Below are 23,223 nucleotides of genomic sequence, written 5' to 3'. Positions count from 1 at the left end.
TGTTTTTTGAGTAATTATTTTTTTCAGTTTTTCTGAATATTCCTTTTTAAATTTGCATTTTTGTTATCTAAATACACACACATTAAGTTTTTTATAAAAAAAAATATGTGTCATTATTTTTTTTATTTAAGTTCACCTTGACAAGTTTGTTATCTAAATTATCATTCAGAATTGTTTATCTTAATAAGAATTTTGTTTGTTTTTTGTTTTATTTAAATTATTTGTTTCAAGTTTTTGTTGTTGAAATTTGCACTTTGGTAAGGGGTTGTTTTTTATTTTCTGAATTGAAGCTTGCCATTATTCTTAAAATTAAATTCAAACATTTTAGATATATTAAAAATATGTAGTAGTATTAAGATTCAGACTAGTTATTTATCACTTATCTTGCTGGACTATTGGCATCCTCATTTTGGCTACCTTTGACCTGCAGTGGTGATGAATCTACATTTAGCATGACACTAATTCCTTTTGTATACAAATGAAAGCCTTGTTTTGATCGCTAAATATGCACCTTGTGTGAATTACACTCGCTTTGAGCTCTGTCCCAGTACTTTAGCCTCAAGAGTGTACGTATTTCCTCTGGTCTTTTGCAATGAACGGTTGAGTTGACTAATCCGTGACGTCTTTCATATTAGTCCAAATCAGCCTACTTTTACTGACATAAATCCTATCTTGACCTTCAAAGCGCATCTTAGACGCTAATCTGTTCAAACTGACGTCAGGAAAAATTGTTCCGATACAAGTTTTCCCGATTTTGCTCTGACGTGCGCTCGCTTGCTAAAATTAGACGGCCGGGTCCTGGTAACATCATGTTAATACGACCCGGGATGGAGGTGGGGAGCTTTGGGGGGTCCGTGACATCAGATGGTGATGACGTCATTGGTCCGGCTGATGTCACGGCGGGCTATTTTTGTGGACATGGAGGCATATCACCATTTACACCAGTAATGTGTCTTGATAACCACTGGCACACACACACACACACACACACACACACACACACACACACTCTCACGCCTGGTCGAGTGTGTTTACATTTGCTTTGTGACCACGCTGCATAATGTCACTGTCACTTCCGACTGACTGAGCCCTCAAAAGCTGGATTCACACTGCAGGTCTAAAAATGCTAACATGTAGCAACAAGAGGAAGAAAAAGTGCTAAGGCTAAAGTGCTTTGTTGACACTGCAGCTCAATTCAAATTTTTATTTTTTTGATAATATGTAACATGTATCTATGGAAGCGTATTGCATTCACTTGGCCCCGCGACCCTTGTGAGGAAATGCGGTTAAGAAAATGAATGGATGGATGCATTCACTTGGGAAAAATACATTTTAAAAAACTCCTGTTTTTCTGAATATTTTTTGGTTTTGTTTTACTGAATATTTTTTTCTCTCATTAAAAAATATTCAGAAAAATGGGGGTGGGGGATATTTAGAAAAACAGGAGGAAAATTACTCTGAAAAACAGAAAAAAAATATTCCGAAAAATGAGGGTGGATATTTATAAAAAATTGGAAAAAAAATTACTTATTAGTATTTTATTTATTTATTTATTTTTACCTCTGAACTCTAAGCGACTTGTTGCAGACTCGCTAATGGCAGACACTTTCCCGGATACCTCTAACATACTTTCAACTATATCACTTACTGGTTAAAATTAAAAATTAAAAAATACTCAGTTTTTCTGAATAAGATTTTTCCCCTGTTTTTAGGAATATTTTTTATGACAGAAATAAATACAGTAAAACAGAAAAACAATATTCAGAAGACCAGAATTATTATTTTTTTAATTGTCAGAAAAGAAAATAGTTTTTTACTTTTTAGTTTTACTAAATGCAATAATACACTTCTCTATGTATCAGATGTTTTTTCATGCAGTGTGAACAATACAGTTCAAATCTGACCCGGGCCACTTTCATGTGTGGATATAAATCTGATAGGTATCCAATGGGCCTACAGTAAGAACACTCATCCGTACACAGCCGACCTATATGTCATTAAAAGCCAAATATGCGCTGAATCAGATATGTAGTTTAGCATATTTGTGTTGACTTGATTTAATCCCACTTGAAACATGAAGCATAAGTTGACATTTGTGGCGAAAGTAGAATTTATCCACACAGATGGTCCATTTTTTACGTGCAAATATGTATGAATATAAAAAATGATCGGACTTCGCAAAAAATCTGAATTTGGCAACATGCCCAGCAGTGTGAATGTAGCCTGAATTAACAGGTGTTATGCTAGCATAAAGCAAAAGTGCTAAGGCAGATCCATAAAGATTTTACATCATGGCCTGGGGTCGGGTACTATTTCTGATTAGAACTAATAAAATGCGAACATTTGGTATGCTAACATAAGATAGCAATTTCAGTGCAGAAAGTGCAAAGTCAAAGTGCCCTGGGACTGATTTGAAACGGAAAATGCTAACGTTTAGCAAGATAGCAACACGAGTATAGAAACCACATTTACTCTGTTACAGTTACTTAAATAAACTGTTTCGAATAAAAAGTATTTGTCAGAATAGTTTTTACTGCAACATATTACATGATTATCCCCTGTAACCCGGAACTATTTCAAACCAGAGTTAATCAAACGCTAACATGCTAGCAGTTGTGACAGTACGGTAGCAATTTTCCTGTCTCCTTGATAGCTGTTTTGCTGCGTTTTTAACAACCACATGTTCTTTGCTGCTGGGCTCTCCCACGTGGGTGGACAGTGTGTGTGTGTGCGTGTGTGTGTGTGTGCGTGTGCGTGTATGTGTGTGTGTAAGCGTAGGTAGTACATAGTGTGTACGGAAAACACCCCACTTCGGGAGGATCGAGCGAGGATGTGGGTGGGCGGCTGATCGATGAATGTGTGTGTGTCTTGTTGTGCTTACTGTTAGTGTGTGTGTTTTGGATAAAGCGCGCACACACACACACACACACACACATACACAGAGGGAGCTCCCATGGCGCCCCCTCCGCCCCCTCTATAATTCAGCCACAATTAAAAGGCTCTCCTTTACCGGAGCTAATGAAACCATAAGTCAAGACCACACACGCGCACGCACACACACACGCACACACACACACACGCACACACACACACACACAATGCAGCATATGTGAAGGGGATGAAACAGACAAGATGTCGGGAGTGGGAGGTGTTGCGCAACATGTACATTATTATAATTTAGCGTACAACAGTTTTAACAAGAAGTGAACCACTGTATTATCCAATGAAAGGAAGGTAAAATGATGTCAAAGTCAATTGCATGTTAGTATTTACCTTCAATCGATTACTTAAATACACATTTGAATATCTGATACTTTCAATTCAAATACATTGTACTCGATGAATAATTTTTGTATTGACTACATCTAACGATTTCCCATTGGATGCATTTGTGCTCGCGTTTGTTATCTAAATCAACAATTGCAAGCTTTTGTTACCTTTTGATTTTTGTAGAAATTCACAAGTTTTCTAAATTTGCATTTGTGGCCTGCCATATTTGCTCCCAGGGAACGCCCCCAGCTCACTAATATGCGTGCACAGAGTCCCGCTTAAGGCAGCTACATTGCCAGCTTGACTTTTTCCATGATGGGAATATTGCCAAAATGAAATGTCACTGGTTTGATGTTGTATTCATTCAAATGTATGATCAATTAAAACATGAGAGGCAATCAACGCATCCCTTGGTCGCTACACATACTGTCTCTGATTGGTTAGTTTCATTCACACCAAAATATGTTAATAGTTACATATATGAGCTTTTTGTTTTTATCACTGAAAATGCCACCTTTAACGAGACATTTCCGTAGAAATTGCGTGGGAATGCTGAAAGCTGAATGCTAAGATTTGAATGCGTGTGGATTCAATTGAAAAATGCATTATGTGAAAATGACAAATTATTAATTGTAGTTGAATGATAAATGAATAAAAAGAAAGCTTGAACTGCAATCTGTCTAAGGTGGGACTCGAACCATCGACTCCTGTTTACCGGTCAAAAAAGTCAAAGTCAGTCCCATTGAAAATGAATGTGGAAAAGTTGATATTTAACATTAAATTGTGCGAAAACTGTCATCAGACAATATATTGACAGGAAGGTGTGAATTTTTGAAGCAAGTTGAAATTTGAACAGTGTAAATTGTATGCACGGCAAAAAAAGTATGGAGAGTAAAAAGTACCTGAAATACTAATAAAGAAACTACATTAATGCTTTAACATTCGCAGCATGCAAATTCATGCATGGACTCTTCGCACTAGATTGCTCCTGTGTCAGCGGGTTCTATAAAATGGACTCAAAGTCACCAACAAGATCAAGACCAAGTGTGTGTGTTCAAATTGAATCCAAATGCGAGGTGTCAAAAAGGCCTTTGATGTTATTGCATTGTGTCAAAACGCAACACTGTCACAAATGTGATTGAAGCGTCTACAAGCTCGCTGTCGTAAACCGCGAGTGTACTTGTGCGTGTTGCGTAGCCCTCCCTCGTCCACCTTGGAGACAATTTGCCGCGACAGCACGTCAATAAAGAGGAGATGGGGTTAAAACAAATAGGATGAAGGGAGGTGTGTGTGTGTGCGTGTGCGGTTGGTGCGACACCAAGTGTGAGGTCACCTTAAAATGTGGTCAGCGATGGCGGCCGTCGCATACCGAACAGTCCCTGCGGCAGCAAAAGGCAGCAGGAAAGAAAGCACGTCGAGGTTTTTGGGCTATTGACTAGTGTCCATAGTTTAGAAGGCATTATTTTTCATCATTTGCTAGTGGGGGCCGTATTGAAAATATTATTGAAAAGAAAATGTGTGACTTAATGGTTAAAGTACCACTGAATGTCACGGCCATCTAAGTGGGCTGAAATTCATTCTCCGCATTTGACCAATCCGCTGAGGGAACGGTGAGCAGCAACAGGGAATGGCACTCGGAGATCATTCGGTGATCTAACCCCCCCCCCCCCCCTCCTCAATTGCAATCCATAATGCTGAGTGTCAAGCAGGAAAGCAAATGGGTCCCATTTTTATAGTCTTTGGTATAACCCGGCCGGGGATTGAACCAATCACCTCCCAGTCTCAGGGCACTCTACCACGAGGCCACGGAACTGGTAGACTTGACTTCCCCTTTAGCAATATATCACATTTTGTAATTTTATTTATAAGATTGTATGAATCAGATCACTATTTACAGCATCATTAACTCTTTCACTGCCAGACGTTTTCAGAAACGGGTTGTCGCCAGTGCCAGCTGATTTAAGACATTTTGACTGATCTTTCAAGGTCCACAGAAAATGTTGTGTTTGGACTATGGAAACACGCATACTACCAAATGAAAGATTGGACCCTCATCTTTCATCAGAAAAAAAAGTTTGTTTCTACCTTATTCCGTTTTTCAGTAATCAACAATAGAAAATGGTTAGTTTCACCTCTGTTTTGAAACAAACGTCTTTTAACGTCTTTGGCACTCCTCCATAGGATTTTACTAAACGTTATTTAACGTTTTTGGCAGTCAAAGAGTTAATAATTAATTCAGACCAGCTGACCTTGGGAAAACATTTTTAGTACAATAACTAACACGCAAATATTAGCAACGTTATGATGTAGCACTAAGCACAGTTGCTTGTTGTTGTTGTTGTTTTCATCTGAACCATTTCAACTATACGGTTGTACCTTGAATTGCGAGTGCCGGTACCACATATTTTTCGAGTTATGAGCATTTTTTCCCCCCAATTTTTTGTTACAATCATGATTCCCATGGCCAGTCACACTTGCATAACTCCCACATTTGTTTGTGTTTTGTTTTCTGGAAGCTATGCACTAACACCTCCCACTGTTAGACTTAAGCGCTGCAGTTGAAGTAGCACAAGTAGCAAGCAATTTTTGTCATTTTCGAGATATCCTGGAAGAAAACCTAACCCCGGTTATTCCAACAGAAAGGCCCTTCATTTAGGATTTAGCTATGAAAGTTGTGTTTATGTGTTTGTAGGTGCGGTGCGAGCCTCCAGCATCTTCCCCATCATGAGCGTGATCCTACTATTCATGGGGGGGCTGTGCATCGCCGCCAGCGAGTTCTACAAGTCGCGCCACAACATCATCCTCAGCGCCGGCATCCTCTTTGTCTCCGCAGGTAAGACTTATTTACATTGTTACAATTATGAACTGATGTTCCTATGACGATAAAGCAATGCTAATACTCGTAGACCCTCCCCACCCCCCCAAAAAAGTGGGTCATATACCAAATAAGAAAAGGCCTTTCTTTGGCCCAAAAAACAATATAACTGTCCAACCAAATCAGAACAGAAAGGTGATAATAATAAACTGCGCTTCACACACCACACAAAAGTAGGTAAAGGTAAGTTATTTTGTTAACGTTCACATCTTTCGACAATGGAAATATAAGATGACCCAAATTCGTACCTCAGCGAAAGGGTGCCGAAATTTGGAATGGATCAGTAATTTTGGAATCTTTCACAACTTTTGACAATGGAAAAGTAAGATGTACCTAAACGAGCTTCCTATCCCAATAGAGAATTGCCAAATTTAGTACATATTAGTGTATATGGTACCTTTCAAACCATTTGCAAAAGAAATTTAATAATAACCAAGCCGTGCTTCCTAATATAATGAAAGGGTGCCAAAAAATGGCTGTGGATCAGTTATTTTAGAACCTTTCACAACTTTTGACAACAGAAATGTACTATAAGTTGAACCAAACCGCGCTTTGTACGCCAATTTAAAGTTGCCAGAAATGGGTACAGATCCGTTCATTTAGTACCATTTACAATATGTAAATGAAATAAACTAAACCAATTTTTCATATCACAATGAAAGTGTGCCAAATGTGGCTCCAGATCAGGGAATTTTGTGCCTTTCACCATTTTTGACAATGGAAATGTTAGATAAACCTAACCAGTGCTTCGCACCCTAATGAAAGGCTGGTAGTTGGTACAGATCTGTTGCTTTGGTACCTTCAACAATGAAGTGTAAGCGGAACCAAAAAAGGCAAAAAATAAATAATAATAATAATAATAAATGAGGTATAATAATAATAATAATAATAATACAAATCAAAATAATAAATGGGTTAAAGTATGAGAGGTGTGATTGAGACGTATCTGAACAAAAAAGAAAAAGAAATGAAAAAAAAAAAGAGGATCAGGACACCTTATTTTTAGCGTATAATCCCAGTGGCTCCTCTTAGCCTAGCAACAGGGGCGAGAGGCAGACATTGAGGGCGAGGAAGAGAGAGAGACCAAAAGCGTGACTTAGAAGGGTTAGCGTGAGCGATCTGGTGCAGCCCACTGGGCCACGGCCTAGAACCACACCGCAGAAAATCTCACAACATGGCCGCCTTCATGTGCCCTCTGAATTGATGTGGACGCAATGGAGCCCAATTTACCACCTAGTGGTCAGTGGGTGTTTGTGTTGGAATATGACGGGCGGTTTGGTTGAACTTACCTTTACATTGTCAAAATTTGGCACAAAAATCATTGATCAAACCAATTTATGAAATCCTTTTATTTTGCATTTTTCGCTCATTTTGCATATTTTACTTCATTTTGAATTTCCATTGTTAAAATTTGTAGCAAGGCACCTTAATCATGATCAATACCAACTTTTGGCAGCCTTTCATTGTGGTATAAAGCAATCTTGGCTACATTGTCAAAAGTTGCGACAGGTACCAAAATAACTGATCCTTACCAACTGTTTGCCTCCTCCTGGGGGTTCAAAAGACGGCGTTATGGCCTCTCATAAGTGGTGAATCTGAAGAAGACAAACCAGAGCTTGTCTTCTCAATCCATCCATCTTTCCATTCATTTTCTATTTTTTTTCTGGGTCACGGGTGAGCTGTAGTCTCATCCCAGCTGACAACATTTGTCTTTTCTATCTGTCTGTCCGCTTTTTTGCCCATGCCTCTATTTCTGTCAAGGGCGCTAAAGCCCAAATAACCAAAATAGAGGATGGAGAGTTTATTATTATTATTATTATTATTGGGGACATTTGAACATCCTACAGTGGCACAAAGGAAAATAAGTGACCATGTCAGGCAGTGGGATGGCTGGGATGGGGGTGAACTGCTCCAGTTTGAACCCCACAGAGGGTGAGGAGACGGAATCATGGGAAACGCTCAAAAGAAAACGACGAAAAAAAACTGCTTCTGGAAACGCGTGGTCCGTAAAGTGGAGCAGAACTGAGGCTCTTGTTTTTATCCTTTTATATGCTGACCGCTGCTGTAAAAGCTGTAGATGATCAGGATTGGTTTGATTTCCTGTCGACCAATCATCCATCTATCATTTGATTTTGTGACCCTGCTTCTCTTGGTAAAAAGATACCGTATTGAAAGGAAATCCCGATAGTTCTGGTTTTTGGTGGGATGGTGATCGCGTGACACAATAGCAGAGCCAAACAGTTGTGCGGCCAGTAAATGGATGGACGGCCGGACAGACGATGGATGGGTTCTTAACTCCAAACAAGATGGATATGGATCAGTTATTTTGGTATCTTTCCTACCTTTTGACAATGGAAAAAACATAAGCTGAACCAAACAGCTTTTTAACTCTTTGACTGCCAGACGTTTTCAGAAACGGGACGTCGCCAGTGCCAGCCGATTTAAGCATTTTGACTGATCTTTCAAGGTCCACAGAAAATGTTGTGTTTGGACTATGGAAACACAGAAGATTGAAATCTCATCTTTCATCAGAAAAAAAAGTTTGTTTCTACCTTATTCCGTTCTTCAGTAATCTACAATAGAAAATGGTTAGTTTCACCGAAATGCTCTGTTTTGAAACATAAAGCGGAGAAAAAGAGCTTTTTGTGAAACTATGTTATTTCATGCACTCTAGTGAATTCTACACTTCTTTTTGTCCATGAATGATGCCACAAACACCTAAATAGTGCTTTACTTCTGTAATACACCACCACCAACAATGAAAAAGTGTTTTTGGATTGCAAAATAAGTTTATTTCCATTCAACAGTGTAACAATTTGACAAAACAATTTCGCAAACTATTTACAAATGTGTGCAACTGTGGTACTACTTACAATTATGTGGATGTTTCAAATACAGTTTTTCTTTTTGTAACACTGCCCTGCGTGCAAGGAGAGGGAGCAGGATTTGCACAACAGATACGTTTCACTGCGATTGTCCGTTTCGCGTGCAGACGTTACACTTTCTTGACGGCCTTTTTTTCCGGGGAATAGCAAGTAGCAGACTGTACCGACTCCTCCGATGAATATGCATTGGACTCGGGGTACTCTTCGTCGTCCGATTGAACGTCCGCCTGAGCGTGCTCGGTTGTGCTCCGCGTTTTCCGGTGTTAGCATCGCTAGCCGGTGAGGCTTTATGACGTCGTCATAGCCTGCCGCGTCAACGCTTCCAACTTCGGCGTCAACCTCGGAGTCACTATCATCATCATCGATGATGACCATCGTCGTCATCAATGTGCTCTTTAGCGTTGGTCGATGCCTTTCGTCTTTGAAAAAAATTCCCAAGTGTGAGCTGCTTGCAACCGCCATTGTTTGCTTCCTCAGCTATCTAGCTGCGCCTCACGTCTTCTACTGCAACGCTTCCAACATCGGATTCACCATCATCATCATCGATGATGATCATCGTCGTCATCAATGTGCTCTTTAGCGTTGGTCGATGCTTTTCGTCTTTGAAAAAAAATGCTCGAGCGTGAGCTGCTTGCAAACCGGTCGCCATGTTCTCTTCCCTTCCCCAGCCATTGTCCCCTCTAGCTCCGCCTCACGTCTTCTACTGACGCCTACCCAATCTTGTCAAAAGAGAGTCATCGCTGCCCTCTAGGGGCCAAAAATAGTCATTAGGCTCACTAGACCTGCTTGAAACTTTCACCATAGCTGGGCAAGGCTTTACTCCTCCTGTTTAAAAAAAAAATGGGTGGACGTCTTTTAACGTCTTTGGCGCTCCTCCGTAGGTTTTTGCAGAACGTCATTTAACGTCTTTGGCAGTAAAAGAGTTAATATGATAAAAGTGTGTCAAAAGTTGGTGTGAATCAGTTGTTTTGGTATCTTTTACAACTTTTGACAGTGGAAATGTATGGTGACCGAAACCGCACACTGTAACCCAACAAAAGGCTGCCAAAAGTTGTTAGGGATGTGTGATTTTGGTCGCTTTACAACTTTTGAGAATGGAAATATAAGATGAACCAAACTGAGCTTGAGTGGGGAAAAAAGTGTCTCAAACCCACTTGCTTTGAAACTCTATGGTCCCCTCTTAGTATCCATTTTTTTCCACGGGTTTCAAGTAGCAGTTTTGTAGTTAATCCAGGTGTAGAAATTCCAGAGATTTGTACATTCCTGTTTAATTTCCAGTGGAACGTCTCAGGGTTTGTAGCACGTTGTCAGACTTAAGCGATAGAGGCAATCAATTTCCAAAGGGTCAGCCAAGGTATTTGACTTTTTCAAAATTGCCGAATGCGTCAGAGACTGCCACTCTAAAACCAAAAGTACTTATGTACACAAGATTGATTTCCAATCTTTGCGATCCATCTGTGAGCAAAACGTCGTCAAGGATACGGTGACTTTGGTCACTTATGACCAATGTTTCTTGAGAGAAGGTGTTTTAACACTTTCTTAGAGTTTCTATGGTCTGCTCTTAGAATCCAGTTTTTCCAAGGGTTATAAATTCTACATTCCTAGTTAATTCACATGAAAATGTTGCAGGGATACAAAAAGTCCTATCTCATTTCCTTCTTTAAAAAAAAAAAGAAGTCCTATCTAATTTCCGGTGGAAGACATAACACGTTGCCAGACCTAAATAACGGAGTATGTAGAAGGCCAAATAAATACCAAAATGTCATCCAACGTGCTTGTAGGGTTGAAGGGTTCTAGGGATATAGACATTCATGCTTCAAATCCAGGGGAAGTTTCAGAGTCATTGCACATTGTCAGCCATATGACGGCGTAGGTAGTAGCGAGCCAACTAATCCCAAAGTGTCAGCCAAGGTATTTGACTCTCAAGGTTGTCACTCTAAAACCAAAAAGGTGCTGGTTTAAAGATCGATATCTCATTGGTGCTCATCACATCATCAAGGATACTTTGCCTTTGGCCGTGTAGCGTCCAAGCTTTTCATTGGCCTCATCTGATCTCCGTTTTTTTTCCCCCCTTCTGCCTTAGGCTTGAGTAACATCATCGGCATCATCGTGTACATATCAGCCAACGCCGGCGATCCTTCCAAGAGCGACTCCAAGAAGAACAGCTACTCCTACGGCTGGTCCTTCTACTTTGGTGCGCTCTCCTTCATCATGGCCGAGATGGTGGGCGTGCTGGCCGTGCACATGTTCATCGACCGCCACCGGGAGTTGCGTGTGGGTGTGCGGGCGGCCGACTACCTCCAGGGCGCAGCCATCACGCGCATCCCCAGCTACCGCTACCGCTACCGCCGTCGCTCACGCTCCTCGTCCCGCTCCACCGACCCGTCGCACTCACGCGAAGCCTCGCCGGTGGGCCTTAAGGCCTTCGGGACACTCCCCTCCACCGAGCTGTCCATGTATACGCTGCCCAAGGGCCAGACGGGCACGCCCACGGCCACCTATAACTCGACGGAGAGGGACCACAACTTCCTGCAGGTCCACAACTGCATCCAGAAAGACCTGAAAGACTCCAGCAACCCCGCCAATCGACGTACCACGCCCGTATGAGACTGATGGACACTTCCAAAAAGGCGGCATCAGGGAGGGGGGAGGTGGCGGGAAAAGTCTAACGAAGGGTCTGGCACTTTGGTTACTGTTTGACGGAAGCGGGAAAAATGCATAAAAGCAAAAGAAACATGCATGATTTTTCCCATCTACCCTTGTTTATCAATTTGATGTTTGTAAAGATTTGAAGGGGTGGGGGTGGGCGGGGTGAAAAGAGGGATCTGGGGATGGTCTGTCCAATCCAAAAGGCCAACTTTATATTTTTTACTCTTCCTCGGTCTGGTGAAAAATGGGCTTTGCCCCCAACCTCCCCTGACAATCCCCAGTTTGTCTCTTTAGTTTCTCTATCTTCTCGATGTTCTTCTTGATTTGCATAAATACTGTGAACCACTGCGGTGTACGATTTTAGCAGGGAGAACTTCAGAGGCCGCAAAAAAAGCAAAAAACAAAAAAAGCAAACATGTATTGATGATATATATTAAACATACAAACATACGAGTATACCTGTTAATACATCATGCCCAGACTTTCCTGGCATAACGAGAGAGAAAAAAATTAAGTAGCGATGCTAAGAGAGATGCTAACGGAAACGAACCCAGATGAGACATTTGTCCGGGAAAAAGGCTTTGTGTCGGTTAGTAATAACGCATTTTTTTACAGCAAAAAACAAAAAGGTTAAAAAAATTGACAACCTTTTGGCCTTGCCAAAAGACTGGCTGCCATCTTTGTTCAGGAACAATGAACTGCTGGGGGTGGGGGGTGGGGTAAACTTCTGAGCCGAGGAATGAAGAGACAACTGTGGACAATGCGACAGACAACATGAAGTCCCGAGAAACAATTAAAAAACAAAACAGAAAAAAAAGATGAATTTACATGCATGCAAATCCAAATCATCCAATCTGCTTTTAAGGAACCTCTTGTTTTTGAACAATGATGCCATATAAAAGGCAGCAGGCGTGACAAAGTAGAACTTAATGTTACAGTACTGTGTCTTTATTTTCTGTTTTATTTCTTGAATTATTTTTTGGTTTTCTTTTTTGTTTTCTTTTTTTGAGTGGACCATTTAGGGGCCAGAGGCCTCATGACGCTACATATAAAAAAGAGTAAGTTTTGAAGAGCTTTTCATTTCATCCTTTAGGTTTTTATTTTCCAACTCACACAGCCTTATTAATATCATTATTATAGTAGTCTTATTTTGTCTCATTTTTGGGTTTTCCTTTCTTGTTCTTTGGTTCTTGCGTTGTGTTGTTGTAAATGACAATTTAAAAGAAAACAGAAAAAAAACTTGAACAAGCGTAATGTCTTTCAAGGTGCCAAAACTGAATGATTTTGAACTTGGATGCATCAAGTCCTGATGATGAATAAACATTGAACCCCCCTGTAGGGAACACAACGTGTCTCTGCGTGGTCTTAAAAAAATAATGAGAAAAACAAGTCAAATGAGAAGACAAGACTGTTGCTGAAGTTGCCGTATTGCCTGCAAATGTCAGGAAGTGTCCCTTTTTCGGTGCAGGTTAGAAATTCCCGAAAAATGCTTGTCATAGTACACTGTGCTGCATCAAACTGAGCCAAAACCATCTTCTGATGGATTATTAACATTAAATGTAAGACATTTTTGGCCACTTGTATCAGATTTAAGATCTGTTTTAGTGATACCTCAATGTCAGGCATTTTCAAGACCGTTGAATGACGAACGTGAAGATTATGTGTCTTGTTTGAACACGATTTAGGCCTTCATTTTAGAAAATGTAATTCAAATATTTTACCATAATACTGTACTGAAAAGTGAGACAGTTCAAGGTGGAAAATGCTTACTGTAGTGCACCAAACCGTGCTGCCTTTAAAAAGTCAAATTTAAGACTTTAAAAGGTTTGCTCTCTATTATTCATTTTGGTTGTTACTAACATAGCTACAAGATTTATATTTTAAAAATCATTTCCAGTTTGATACATTTTGTAGAAACTTTATTTGGACGTATGCTGCCATTGTTACTTACGTCCCAACGCATTCTGTGCGTAGTGACGTAGAATGGCGGCGGCTCTCTGCCGAGCAATGTGAAACGCCTCTAAAGAAAGCAAGGTAAGCCTCGTAGCGTTCCTAAAGAAATAATAATAATAATAATAATAATAATGCATTATATTTATTTTGGACACTCAAAGACGCTTCACAGTGGATGCATTATTCGTGAGCTCACACGTTCACACTCTGGTGGCGGTAAACAGCTTAAGTAGTGTACGGTAAAAACAACTTCAGTAGTGTTCGCACCTTACAGACACCAGTGTGTGTGTGTGTGAAGTGTCTCGTCCCTTTCGGAATGCTACGGAGGCTTACCTTGCTTTCTTTATAGACGTTTCACATTGCTCGGCAGACTCCCGCCGCAGTTCTACGTCACTACGCACCAAATGCGTTGCGACGTAAATAACAATGGTGACGAATGTCCAAAAAAACTTTCTACAAAATGTATTAAACTGGAAATGATTTCCTTTTAAAGTTCCATTTTAAGACCATTTGGGTCCAATTTTAGACGACAATTGTGTTTAACACATCTTTGGCATTTGTTAGACCAATGAACAACAGATTCAAAGTTCAAGTGTCACAGACTTCAGCTATCTCTGTGACGAGAGTTGCGACAGTACGGGTTGAAAATGGCAAAAAATGCTTACCATACCTTACTGTGCTGTATCAAACCAAACAAAATCGCACCTTAACTCTTTGACTGCCAGACGTTTTCAGAAAAGGGATGCCGTGGGTGCCAGCCGATTTAAGCATTTTTGACTGATCTTTCAAGGTCCACAGAAAATTATGTGTTTGGACTATGGAAACACACATACTACCAAATGAAAGATTGGACTCTCATCTTTCATCAGAAAAAAAAGTTTGTTTCTACCTTACTCCGTTTTTCAGTAATCAACAATAGAAAATGGTTAGTTTCACCTCTGTTTTGAAAAAAAACGTCTTTTAACGTCTTTGGCACTCCTCCATAGGATTTTACTAAACGCTACTTAACGTTTTTGGCAGTCAAAGAGTTAAGGAATTCAAAATTAAGATGTTTAAGACCTGGTATGGCAATGCGATTTTGATTTGTTTCTCAACTTTGTGACCATTAAGAAGACCCTTGAGTACATTTTAAACGATAATTGATGCTTTCTAATTATTATTGCTTTCTAAGATCTCATTTAAGGCTGCTTACAGATATGCATGGTGACCCTGCAGACTTCTTGTCAAAACAGTCCCAGGTGAATTTGTGACTGTTTTGATGATGGCGACCATCAAATAATGTTTCCTGTGGTGAAACTGCTTTGTTTCAAGCTAATCTCTTTTTTGCCGCCGTCTCCGATTCTCCGCCTGTAAGCGGCAGGCGCCCTCAGCTGCGGAATAAATGTCAGCGCGGGTTTCCTCTGTGCGGCCTGCTGCATTGTGCACCTCCCGTCTCGGCCCCGGCCCACTCGCTCTCCCCCTATGCACTGATCACAGCGGCGGCATGTCTCTCTGCAGTGCTGCTGTGATCAGAGCAGAGGGGGAGGAGGGTACGAGGGTGGGGGTAGCGGGTGCTGTGCAGGCGGCTGCAGCCCAGAGAGGATGACTCAAACAGCTCCACACTGCCCACCGCTGGAGCGGAGGCTCAACAACGTCATCAATGTACACCAGCTGTATTTTCAACCCATGTCTCATTCGTTCTTTCCGTTTGTTTTAAGATGGCAATCGAAATACAAAAAATGCAAAAGGGTCGGTCCTTCCTGTGTGAATGCTGACCAGTAACAACATAAAGCAGACTGTGCACGCTTCTTCTCGTGTAACCGATGCACAAATGAACAAGTACACTACTTGACCAGTGTACGATCAGTACTGAAAGCATTCTAGTATTTTCAACTCTCCAAGGGGCAAACAATGTCCTCAGTGTCGGCCTGTCATGTCTCAGCTGGACGAGCAGATGATTTAATTAAGAAAGTCTCCCAAAAGCAATAAGCGGCAAGCAGCCCACACTTGCTGTTGGCACCGTATTAAAAAGATTCCATATTTGTGACTCAGGATTTTCTACCGCTCCACGGATGGCTGCTGTTTTTACTGATAATTAGTGTGATGTGCGTAGTGGGCTCTACATAAATACTGTATATACGAGTACGGTGGAACCTCATTGGTCCAATGCGTAGACTTCAGCGCATCTCACGAGACCTTACTTTAAAAAGTATGTAGGGATTTATACTGTGCTTTGTTTTTTTGGGGGGCATTATCCGACATGTATTCCAAGAGAAGATTCTATAAGTGATTTAAAATTTAAAAAAAAAACATATTTTTGCACTAAAACAAGAAAAAGGAAACAAGTGAGGTCCTATCCCTGGATTAAAACCCTATAACCTTGTTTAGAACAATTTCTTTAACTTCAAACAACAAGTAGAAAGCGTAATCCATGTTTGAAAAACAAACCCAGGCTCGAACCCTTAAAAATTGTAACCCATGAACTTGAACCTTACAAAGTCAATACTTGAACCCTAATTTGCAACCATTATTCCTAGATTGAAATGGGTTTTTTTTTGCACTTGATGACGATGTTAAAAGTGCTCTGTGACCAAAACTGCGCAGTTAAGCTAAATTGTACCGTACGTGATGGTGACAATTTAGTTCTATTTTAATTAAAACCCTCATCTAGTTTTTAAAGGCTTCTTTTCAAAACCTTAACTTGAAATTCCAACCTTGGCTTGAACCCCAAATGTGAAACCCTAACCCTGTCTTCAAAACCTACTCTAAACTGCTGCTTGAATCGCAAATATTAAACCCATTAGGTTCTTGCTTGTCATATGAAAAAGTTGAGTTTACTCCATGAGAGATTCTGGTAGTGACCGGCCCCGGCCCCTCATGGGGACAGCATTAACACAGAGCGGAAAAAAACATTTGACATATTATTTTTTTTAATTAGTGTTCATATCAAAATATTATTTGTGTGTGTGCGTGCGTGTGCGCGTTCGCATGTGTGTGTCTAGCCTGGACTCAGGTTCTGTATGGCCTCTTTGCGTTCCTGGTAGAGAGTGTGAAAGGCCCGGGCTAAGCTGATGAGTGGGGCGTCACAGTTCTCCATCTCCTTCTGCAACAGACATAACATGTCAACCAACACTGCCACAACATTCGGTTTACATTTACATTCAGATGCCGTACAATACAAAATGGCTTCATCATGAATGTAGGAACTATTTGGAATATGTTGATTCAGATTGGATGTTACAGATGAACCTAATGATGTGGCTGTAGATTGTGTGCACTCACAGCAGAGGTCTCGTGGTACTCTAGTCCCTGGCTTTGGGCCCACTTCTGGGCCACTGCCGTTTGCACCTCCCTCCTGGCTGACAGGTCACACTTGTTGCCCACCAGAACCCCTGACAAAACCAAACATGTAACGCTACTTCAAAACACTGGCACATCTAGCAACTATGGCTTCTTTAATACTGTGATTGGTAAACAACATGGGCTGTAATTTGGTGCCTAATGTAAGTCTGGTGCAAGATGCGGTCAAAGTCTGCGCAGGGGCAGGCTAGATGAAGTGTTGGTATTTTCACGGACCCATGCAAGCTGTGACACATAAAAAATAAAAATAAAGCATTTTGCGCAGTTGTGGACATGAACACAGCTGACTTCATCCGCCGCCAATTGAAGCAGCTCCTCAAATTCCCTTTCAATGCGTCAGGTCATGGTGCGCAAAGAACGTTTATTAGAAACTGCAAGCAGACCTCCCGAGGTGGATGATATAAATTGGCTACGCAGAGTACGGATATGAAAAGTGGTCACTTGGATCGTACATGTCCATGAGTGACCACTCCTAACCCTGGTTGAAACCATTCATCCCTGTATTGAAAACTTAATTTTGAAACCCAAAGATGTGTTTGAAACTTTTACCTTGGCTTGAACCGCGAACTTTAAACCCTAACCTGTGTTTGTAACCCTAACTTTAAACATAACCTTGGGTTGAAGCTTAGTTAAAATCCTACCACTTGTTAAAAACCACAAACAAACAAAAGTCCAACTTCTGCTTCAAACCCTACTTAAAAATGGCAACTCAGACTTTAAACCCTTTTTGAAACCCTAACCCTATCTTGAAAGCCTAATTTAAAATCTTAACCCATGCCTGAAACCCTACTTTAAAATGCCCCACTTGAAAACTATCATTAAAATCCAGGCTTGAAAGCCTAACATTTGGTTCGCAACTCTCATTCTTCAAAACACTAACACGGGTTTGGAAGTTTAACTTGACACCCCATTTCAAAAATTTTAACCTTAACTTGAAACGATATCTTAAAACTCTACATTGGGTATTTTCTGTGTGCGTGAAAGCTATGTGCAATTTGATTGGCTACATAGCGGGGATTCGGCGACTTTACCAGGAACGTGGAGACCCCTGCAGTGGGCGCGGACCCTCTCCATCCAGCGACCGCAGTTGCCAAAGGAGCGCTGACTGGTCAGGTCAAACACCAGGCACAGCAGAGACAGCTCCGCCCACTGCACAGAGAGAGGATGGACAATCATATTATCCTAATAAAAAGATCGCAAATAACATTAGCCTGTTGTCTGTGTTTGTGTCTCACCATTTTTTCATTGGCTTCCACCAAGGATTCCTTCCCTGCAGAGTCAATGATGTAAAGCTCCTGTAGGCAAGAACACATTTGGTTCACATTTTTCAGTATTATTATTATTTTCAAAGCCTATTTCGAAGTTCAAACCATGGCTGACAAGCTTCATTGAAACACATTAAAGGGTAAGTCAAGTTAAAAATGTTCCTTACAATATGTTCTATGCGCCCAGGATGCTAGTTTAAACACGTGCCTCCAGATTTGGAAGCCTAACTTGAAATACTCATTTGAAACCTAACCTTATCAGTTGAAACCATACTTAAAAGCGCTAACCTTGACCAGTGTTGGGGTTTACTCTAGAGACTTTTAACGGAGAGTTGAAAGCCCACTTTAACACTAACCTTGGCTTGAAAGCCGATTGTAGGCTAGAAACCCCAATTTGAAAGCCAAATCCTGTCTTGAAACCATAACTTAAAAAGACTATACCTGGCCTAATTTGACCCCTAACATGGCACCCTAACGATATCTTGAAACTCTACTTTAAAACGCCAATTTAAAACCACAATCCTTTCTTGAAACCTGAATGCACTGTAGATGTGAAACCATAGTTTTGTCTTGAAACCAAACCTAAACTCTGTCATGAAACCCAAATTTAAAACACTAATCTTGACTTGAAACAGCAAACCGGTCTTAAAACCCGGGAACTCAGAAACCCCAAATTTAAAAATCTAGCACTGACTTGAAATCCTGATTTGAAAACGCAACAATGTCTTGAAATCTTACTTTAAAACACAAACTCAGATTGAAACCCTAAAATAGGCTTGAAACCAGAATAGAAAACCCAACCAGCTGTTAACCTTAATAATAAATTTTAAACTCTCCCTTAACCCCTGGGCGTTATTTTATTTTGAAATGGCTTGGTCAGAACCAACAAAAAGCCAAAAAATGGTCAAATAACGCCCAGGGGTTAAAACCTTAATACTGCCCCCACATCTGACATCCTTCCCCCTAATTTGAAGTAACCAGTGTTTGAAACCCTGTGGAATGTTTCCTAGCTGCCACTTTTCACAAAGCCGCGCCCTATCAAACACCAAACGGTGATTCGTGCTAGGCGCAGGCCCTCATGGCTTTATCACAGCCTACTCTGCGTAGCATCTTTAGCGTCCCATGCTAGCATGAGCATTTAGACGCTACTAGCCATATTACGTGTCTTTGTCGCATCGACATGGCAGAAAGGTGTTTAAAATATGACAAGAGAGACAATGAGCAGACTCACCACGCTGTCACTGCTCTCGGGAATGTTGACGCTTTTGATAAGCAGCTCCACTCCTGTTGTCTGTCAAATAAACAAACACAACCACACTCATAATTAATAAGCTACGTAAAGTGGATAAAAGACAGAATAGAAGAAAGAAAGTTGTTTAAAAAAAAAAAAAAAGGCAATTTTGCGGGCAGTGCCAAAGCATCCACTGCTTCCATTACTGACCAGTCTCCGTTGTCGTTATTAATCCCACAAGTGGTTGCATTGCACTGTTCATAACTTGACCTATTCACACATTTTTCAATGGATCCTGTTCACTGAAAAACTCACATTTTAATTTTTTATTTGTATTTTTTGTGTGTGTGGGGGGGGGGGGGGGTGCTCTTTCTGCAAAGCTTGAAGATTGTCATATTTATTTTCAGTCTTGTTTACTCCCTGTCATGTTTTCCCCTTGTCTTGTCATTTCCTGTTTTATTGTGAAAAGTCTGACTCCTCTCGTTTCTGGTCACTTGCCCTTCCTCGTGTGGTGTCTATGTCAACCCTGATTGTGTCCACCTTTCCCCATTACCCTCATGTGTCATCCAATCAGTGCCCTCAGCCAGGTGTGTCTTGTCATGTCATTAGTGTTGGTGTATTTAGTCGGTTGTCTCCCCCCTGTCTGTGTCGGTTCATTTTTGCTGTTGCATCTGTCGTAAGTCTTTCGCCACGTCACGCTGACCTCTTCGCCTGATCAGGATCCATGTCATGTTGTTAGTCTCGCCTTAGTTGTTTTGTCATGTTTAGCTTCATGTTTTGTTAGTTCAGTTTATTTTGTAGTTAGGTTTTTTTTTGATTAGATATTAAAACGTCTTTTTGGACTGCACCTCTGCCTCCTTGCCCTGCCTTCCCGCATCTGGGTCCTAAAGCCCCCACCTTACTAACAAAGATGCCACAAGATGGTACCAAAGCCCCATGTCATGGCAAATGTGTACATTGGAGTCAAGGAAGTAAGATGAAGTAACACATATCGACTGAAAGACTAGAGATTTCCATGTTGGGTTGTTCGCAAAAGACGTTATGACTGAATCTTCAGAAACCCTAAAACCAGAACCTTGGCTTGAGACCCTAATTCCAAACCCTGGCTTGAAACACTAAACCTATCTTAAAATCATAATAAAACCCTAACCCAGGCAACCCTAACATGGAGCCTCATTTCAAAATGCAAATTTGAAGTGTTAATCCTGGATTGAAACCCTAATTTATACGCAAAAGCTTGAGTTTGAAATGACAATAATGTTAATAGTTCATGGTCACATTTTTAGGTGGGTGTGCCATCAACTACTTATGGGTTGTTGTTGTTTTTTGCTATAGCGGAAATTACTGCAACCGGTTGGCTAACAACCTTTACCTGACCTTCAAAAACTTGTGTGGTTTAGGTCATCCAGGTTTTGCTTTTTTCCCCCCAGTCAGTTTAACACACACGCAAAGACCTGGACACACACTGCGGTAGCGCTCTAATGAGCTACACTGACGTGCAGAAAGCCTCTCTCCGGAATGCCAATGAGGGCCCCGCTACTGGAAAATACACTGGGAATATCACTAACGGACCGCCTGACATTTTCAACAGAAAGGAGGACGTGAGCGGAATGGCCACCGGCCAGCACCGGTCTTCATGGCAAAGCATGGAAAAGACGAGAGACGGGATTATTGAAGCCAGCAGTTGCTTTTGACGTCTCAGAAGCGGAGGGAAGACAAAGGTCTGAACAAGGGTTTGATAAAATTTGGGTAGATTACATTAAACAAGCGTTTACGCTTGTAGAACAATAGCTTGTTAAAACATTGTCATATAAATTGACTGAATACATCAACGTAAGGTTAAAGACACGCTTGCCTCCCCTGGTGTAACATTAGCAGAAATAATGCAGATGAGCATCAGCTGCAAGGGTATTCATTTTCTCATTATGTCGTCGTGCACGCCAGTGATCTGAGCTCGGCGAGACCTTGAAAGGCGGGTTGAGGACACTTTATCGGATTCCCTGAGCTGTAAATAAATGAATAAATAATTAAAATAAAATCGACATTTATATTATGTACAGTGAACCCTGTTTGATAAGGGAACGAGCCCCAAAGCAAAGAGTGAAATTTTTTTTAATGGCAGACACCACTACTGATATGCAAATTATAATTGACAATATTAATAGTTTAAACCTTGAATGTACAACAAATTATGTTCCCAAATAAATTAAAAATAATTTCCAACTCATTTTACACATTATTATTACAAACAAATTGATCATTTGATTGGGGGGAGGACAATGACATTTATGTTGTCATGTCGTAACGCGTAAGAATATGAATTACTACTTTACTATTACTACTTTACCATCTGTTAGCCAGTAGCCTGTTTACAGAAAGCGCAAATAGTCGAGTTTTTCAGCAAATAGTCAGTTAGGTTCCACCAAAAAATAAATGAAAGTAGGTGAGTTCGCGAATAGTGAATCACAAATGAGCAGGGGTTTATTATGTTTGTTTGTATATAATTGTGGGATTATTTTATGTAGAAGTGGTACCTTGACTTGAAATGAAATGAAATTAATTAGCTCTATGACCAAGCTTTTGAATCAATACAATTATATAGTAAATTAATTTTCACAATTGAAATGAATTGAAATGACATTATTCTGTTGTAGCCGCAAGATTGGTAACATTTGGCACTCTTAAATCCAGGTTGACTATTTCATCCCAGGGTTGACATAACATGATCTCACCATGCTGTAGTTCTTCTGGAAGAGAGTACCATCGCTGTGGAACATCTGCGAGAGGGCACTTTTGCCTACTGCTGGATCACCTGCGCACAAACACACAGACATTATCGGGATGAATAAATAAACAAGATCATACAAAATGGCTGGCTACACACTCTCAAAATTCAATTCTACAAAATAAATATTGTTTCTGTCTTCATCCATCGATGCTAGTGACATTGTAGTGATGGGCAGAAAAATGAAATGCTCTCAAAGTGGATGGCAACCAGATTTCATACTGACTACGTGTATTTATATTTAATTAGACGAGTTCAACATTAGTGACATTTTCGTTTGATGGTGTGCCGTGCCATTTTTCAATTTCAAAATTTGTGCTTTGGCTCAAAAAACGAATGTAGATCTTAGAAAACCACAAACTAGAGCAGATATAGTGTAAATGTTGAGTAAACCAGTACAACATATCCCAACTTCAGCCAAATTACTAGCACGGTAGCTTGTTAGCCGCTGCTTTGCTAACTTCTGCGTGGCTAAAATAACAACAGGCTTAACAAGTTAAACTCTACGTACCGACCAGCAGACACCTCGCCCTCAACCTCACCATGACAAATGGGGCAGAATAGAGTTTTTTATTCCTAAATATGCTTATTTTAATGCTTTTCAATCGTATTTTCTGCCACACGCCTCGGCGACATGTCTCCTAGCAACCACTCAGTCAGACGTCTCATTGGTTACGTTGAAGCTTGCGTAGACGCGTAGGTGCGTCATCATTGGTTATATTTAAGACATTGCCTACAATTTGTTATACCCTTAGTTTTGGCTGCAAGGCTAAATCATCCTTACACTTCATTTCGAGTCTTCATCTTCTTGACATAACTATGACATTCATGACGGTTTATCCTCAATACTGTAAGACTTACATATACATAGGGGCAACTCGCTATTGACGTTATCCAGTAAGACCACCAGGGAACGCTAAAACTATACCGTACATACATACATACACCTGTAGGTAACGATTTATTTATGG

General features: G+C 40.6%; 2 protein-coding genes and 1 long non-coding RNA gene across 3 annotated transcripts in view; 2 read left to right on the top strand and 1 right to left on the bottom strand.

Annotated features, from left to right (window-relative positions):
* Positions 1-12,283, top strand: part of cacng2b (calcium channel, voltage-dependent, gamma subunit 2b) — a 36,955-nt gene extending 24,672 nt beyond the window's left edge. Inside the window, exons 3-4 of the mRNA XM_077570479.1 lie at positions 5,963-6,103; positions 11,114-12,283. Of these exons, the coding sequence (XP_077426605.1) occupies positions 5,963-6,103; positions 11,114-11,637 (665 nt within the window). The 3' untranslated portion in view covers positions 11,638-12,283. The remainder of the gene's footprint in view (positions 1-5,962; positions 6,104-11,113) is intronic.
* Positions 12,284-16,523: 4,240 nt separating this feature from the next.
* On the bottom strand, positions 16,524-22,913 carry ift27 (intraflagellar transport 27 homolog (Chlamydomonas)). The gene is made up of 7 exons (XM_077571329.1): positions 22,764-22,913; positions 22,200-22,279; positions 19,468-19,527; positions 18,207-18,266; positions 18,003-18,120; positions 16,894-17,003; positions 16,524-16,714 (listed from the first exon to the last, which is right to left on the bottom strand). The coding sequence occupies exons 1-7, from the start codon at positions 22,795-22,797 to the stop codon at positions 16,610-16,612; spliced, it is 567 nt and encodes a 188-aa protein (XP_077427455.1). The 5' UTR covers positions 22,798-22,913; the 3' UTR covers positions 16,524-16,609.
* Positions 18,222-23,184, top strand: LOC144055399 (uncharacterized). The gene is made up of 3 exons (XR_013294864.1): positions 18,222-18,376; positions 21,059-21,188; positions 22,159-23,184. It is a non-coding gene; the product is annotated as an uncharacterized LOC144055399 (long non-coding RNA).
* The last annotated feature ends 39 nt before the right edge of the window (positions 23,185-23,223 follow it).

Source organism: Vanacampus margaritifer, chromosome 7, assembly GCF_051991255.1.
Source record: "Vanacampus margaritifer isolate UIUO_Vmar chromosome 7, RoL_Vmar_1.0, whole genome shotgun sequence".
Lineage (NCBI taxonomy): Eukaryota > Metazoa > Chordata > Actinopteri > Syngnathiformes > Syngnathidae > Vanacampus > Vanacampus margaritifer.
This window is presented reverse-complemented; position numbering and strand designations above follow the sequence as displayed.

Coding starts and splice junctions, on each gene's coding strand:
- ift27 (XM_077571329.1), bottom strand. CDS start 22,797: ATGGTGAGGTTGAGGGCGAGGTGTCTGCTGGTCG. Junction 18,121..18,206: donor TGGAAGCCAATGAAAAAATG/GTGAGACACAAA, acceptor CTCTCTGTGCAG/TGGGCGGAGCTGTCTCTGCT. Junction 17,004..18,002: donor CAGGGGTCTCCACGTTCCTG/GTAAAGTCGCCG, acceptor TGGTTTTGTCAG/GGGTTCTGGTGGGCAACAAG.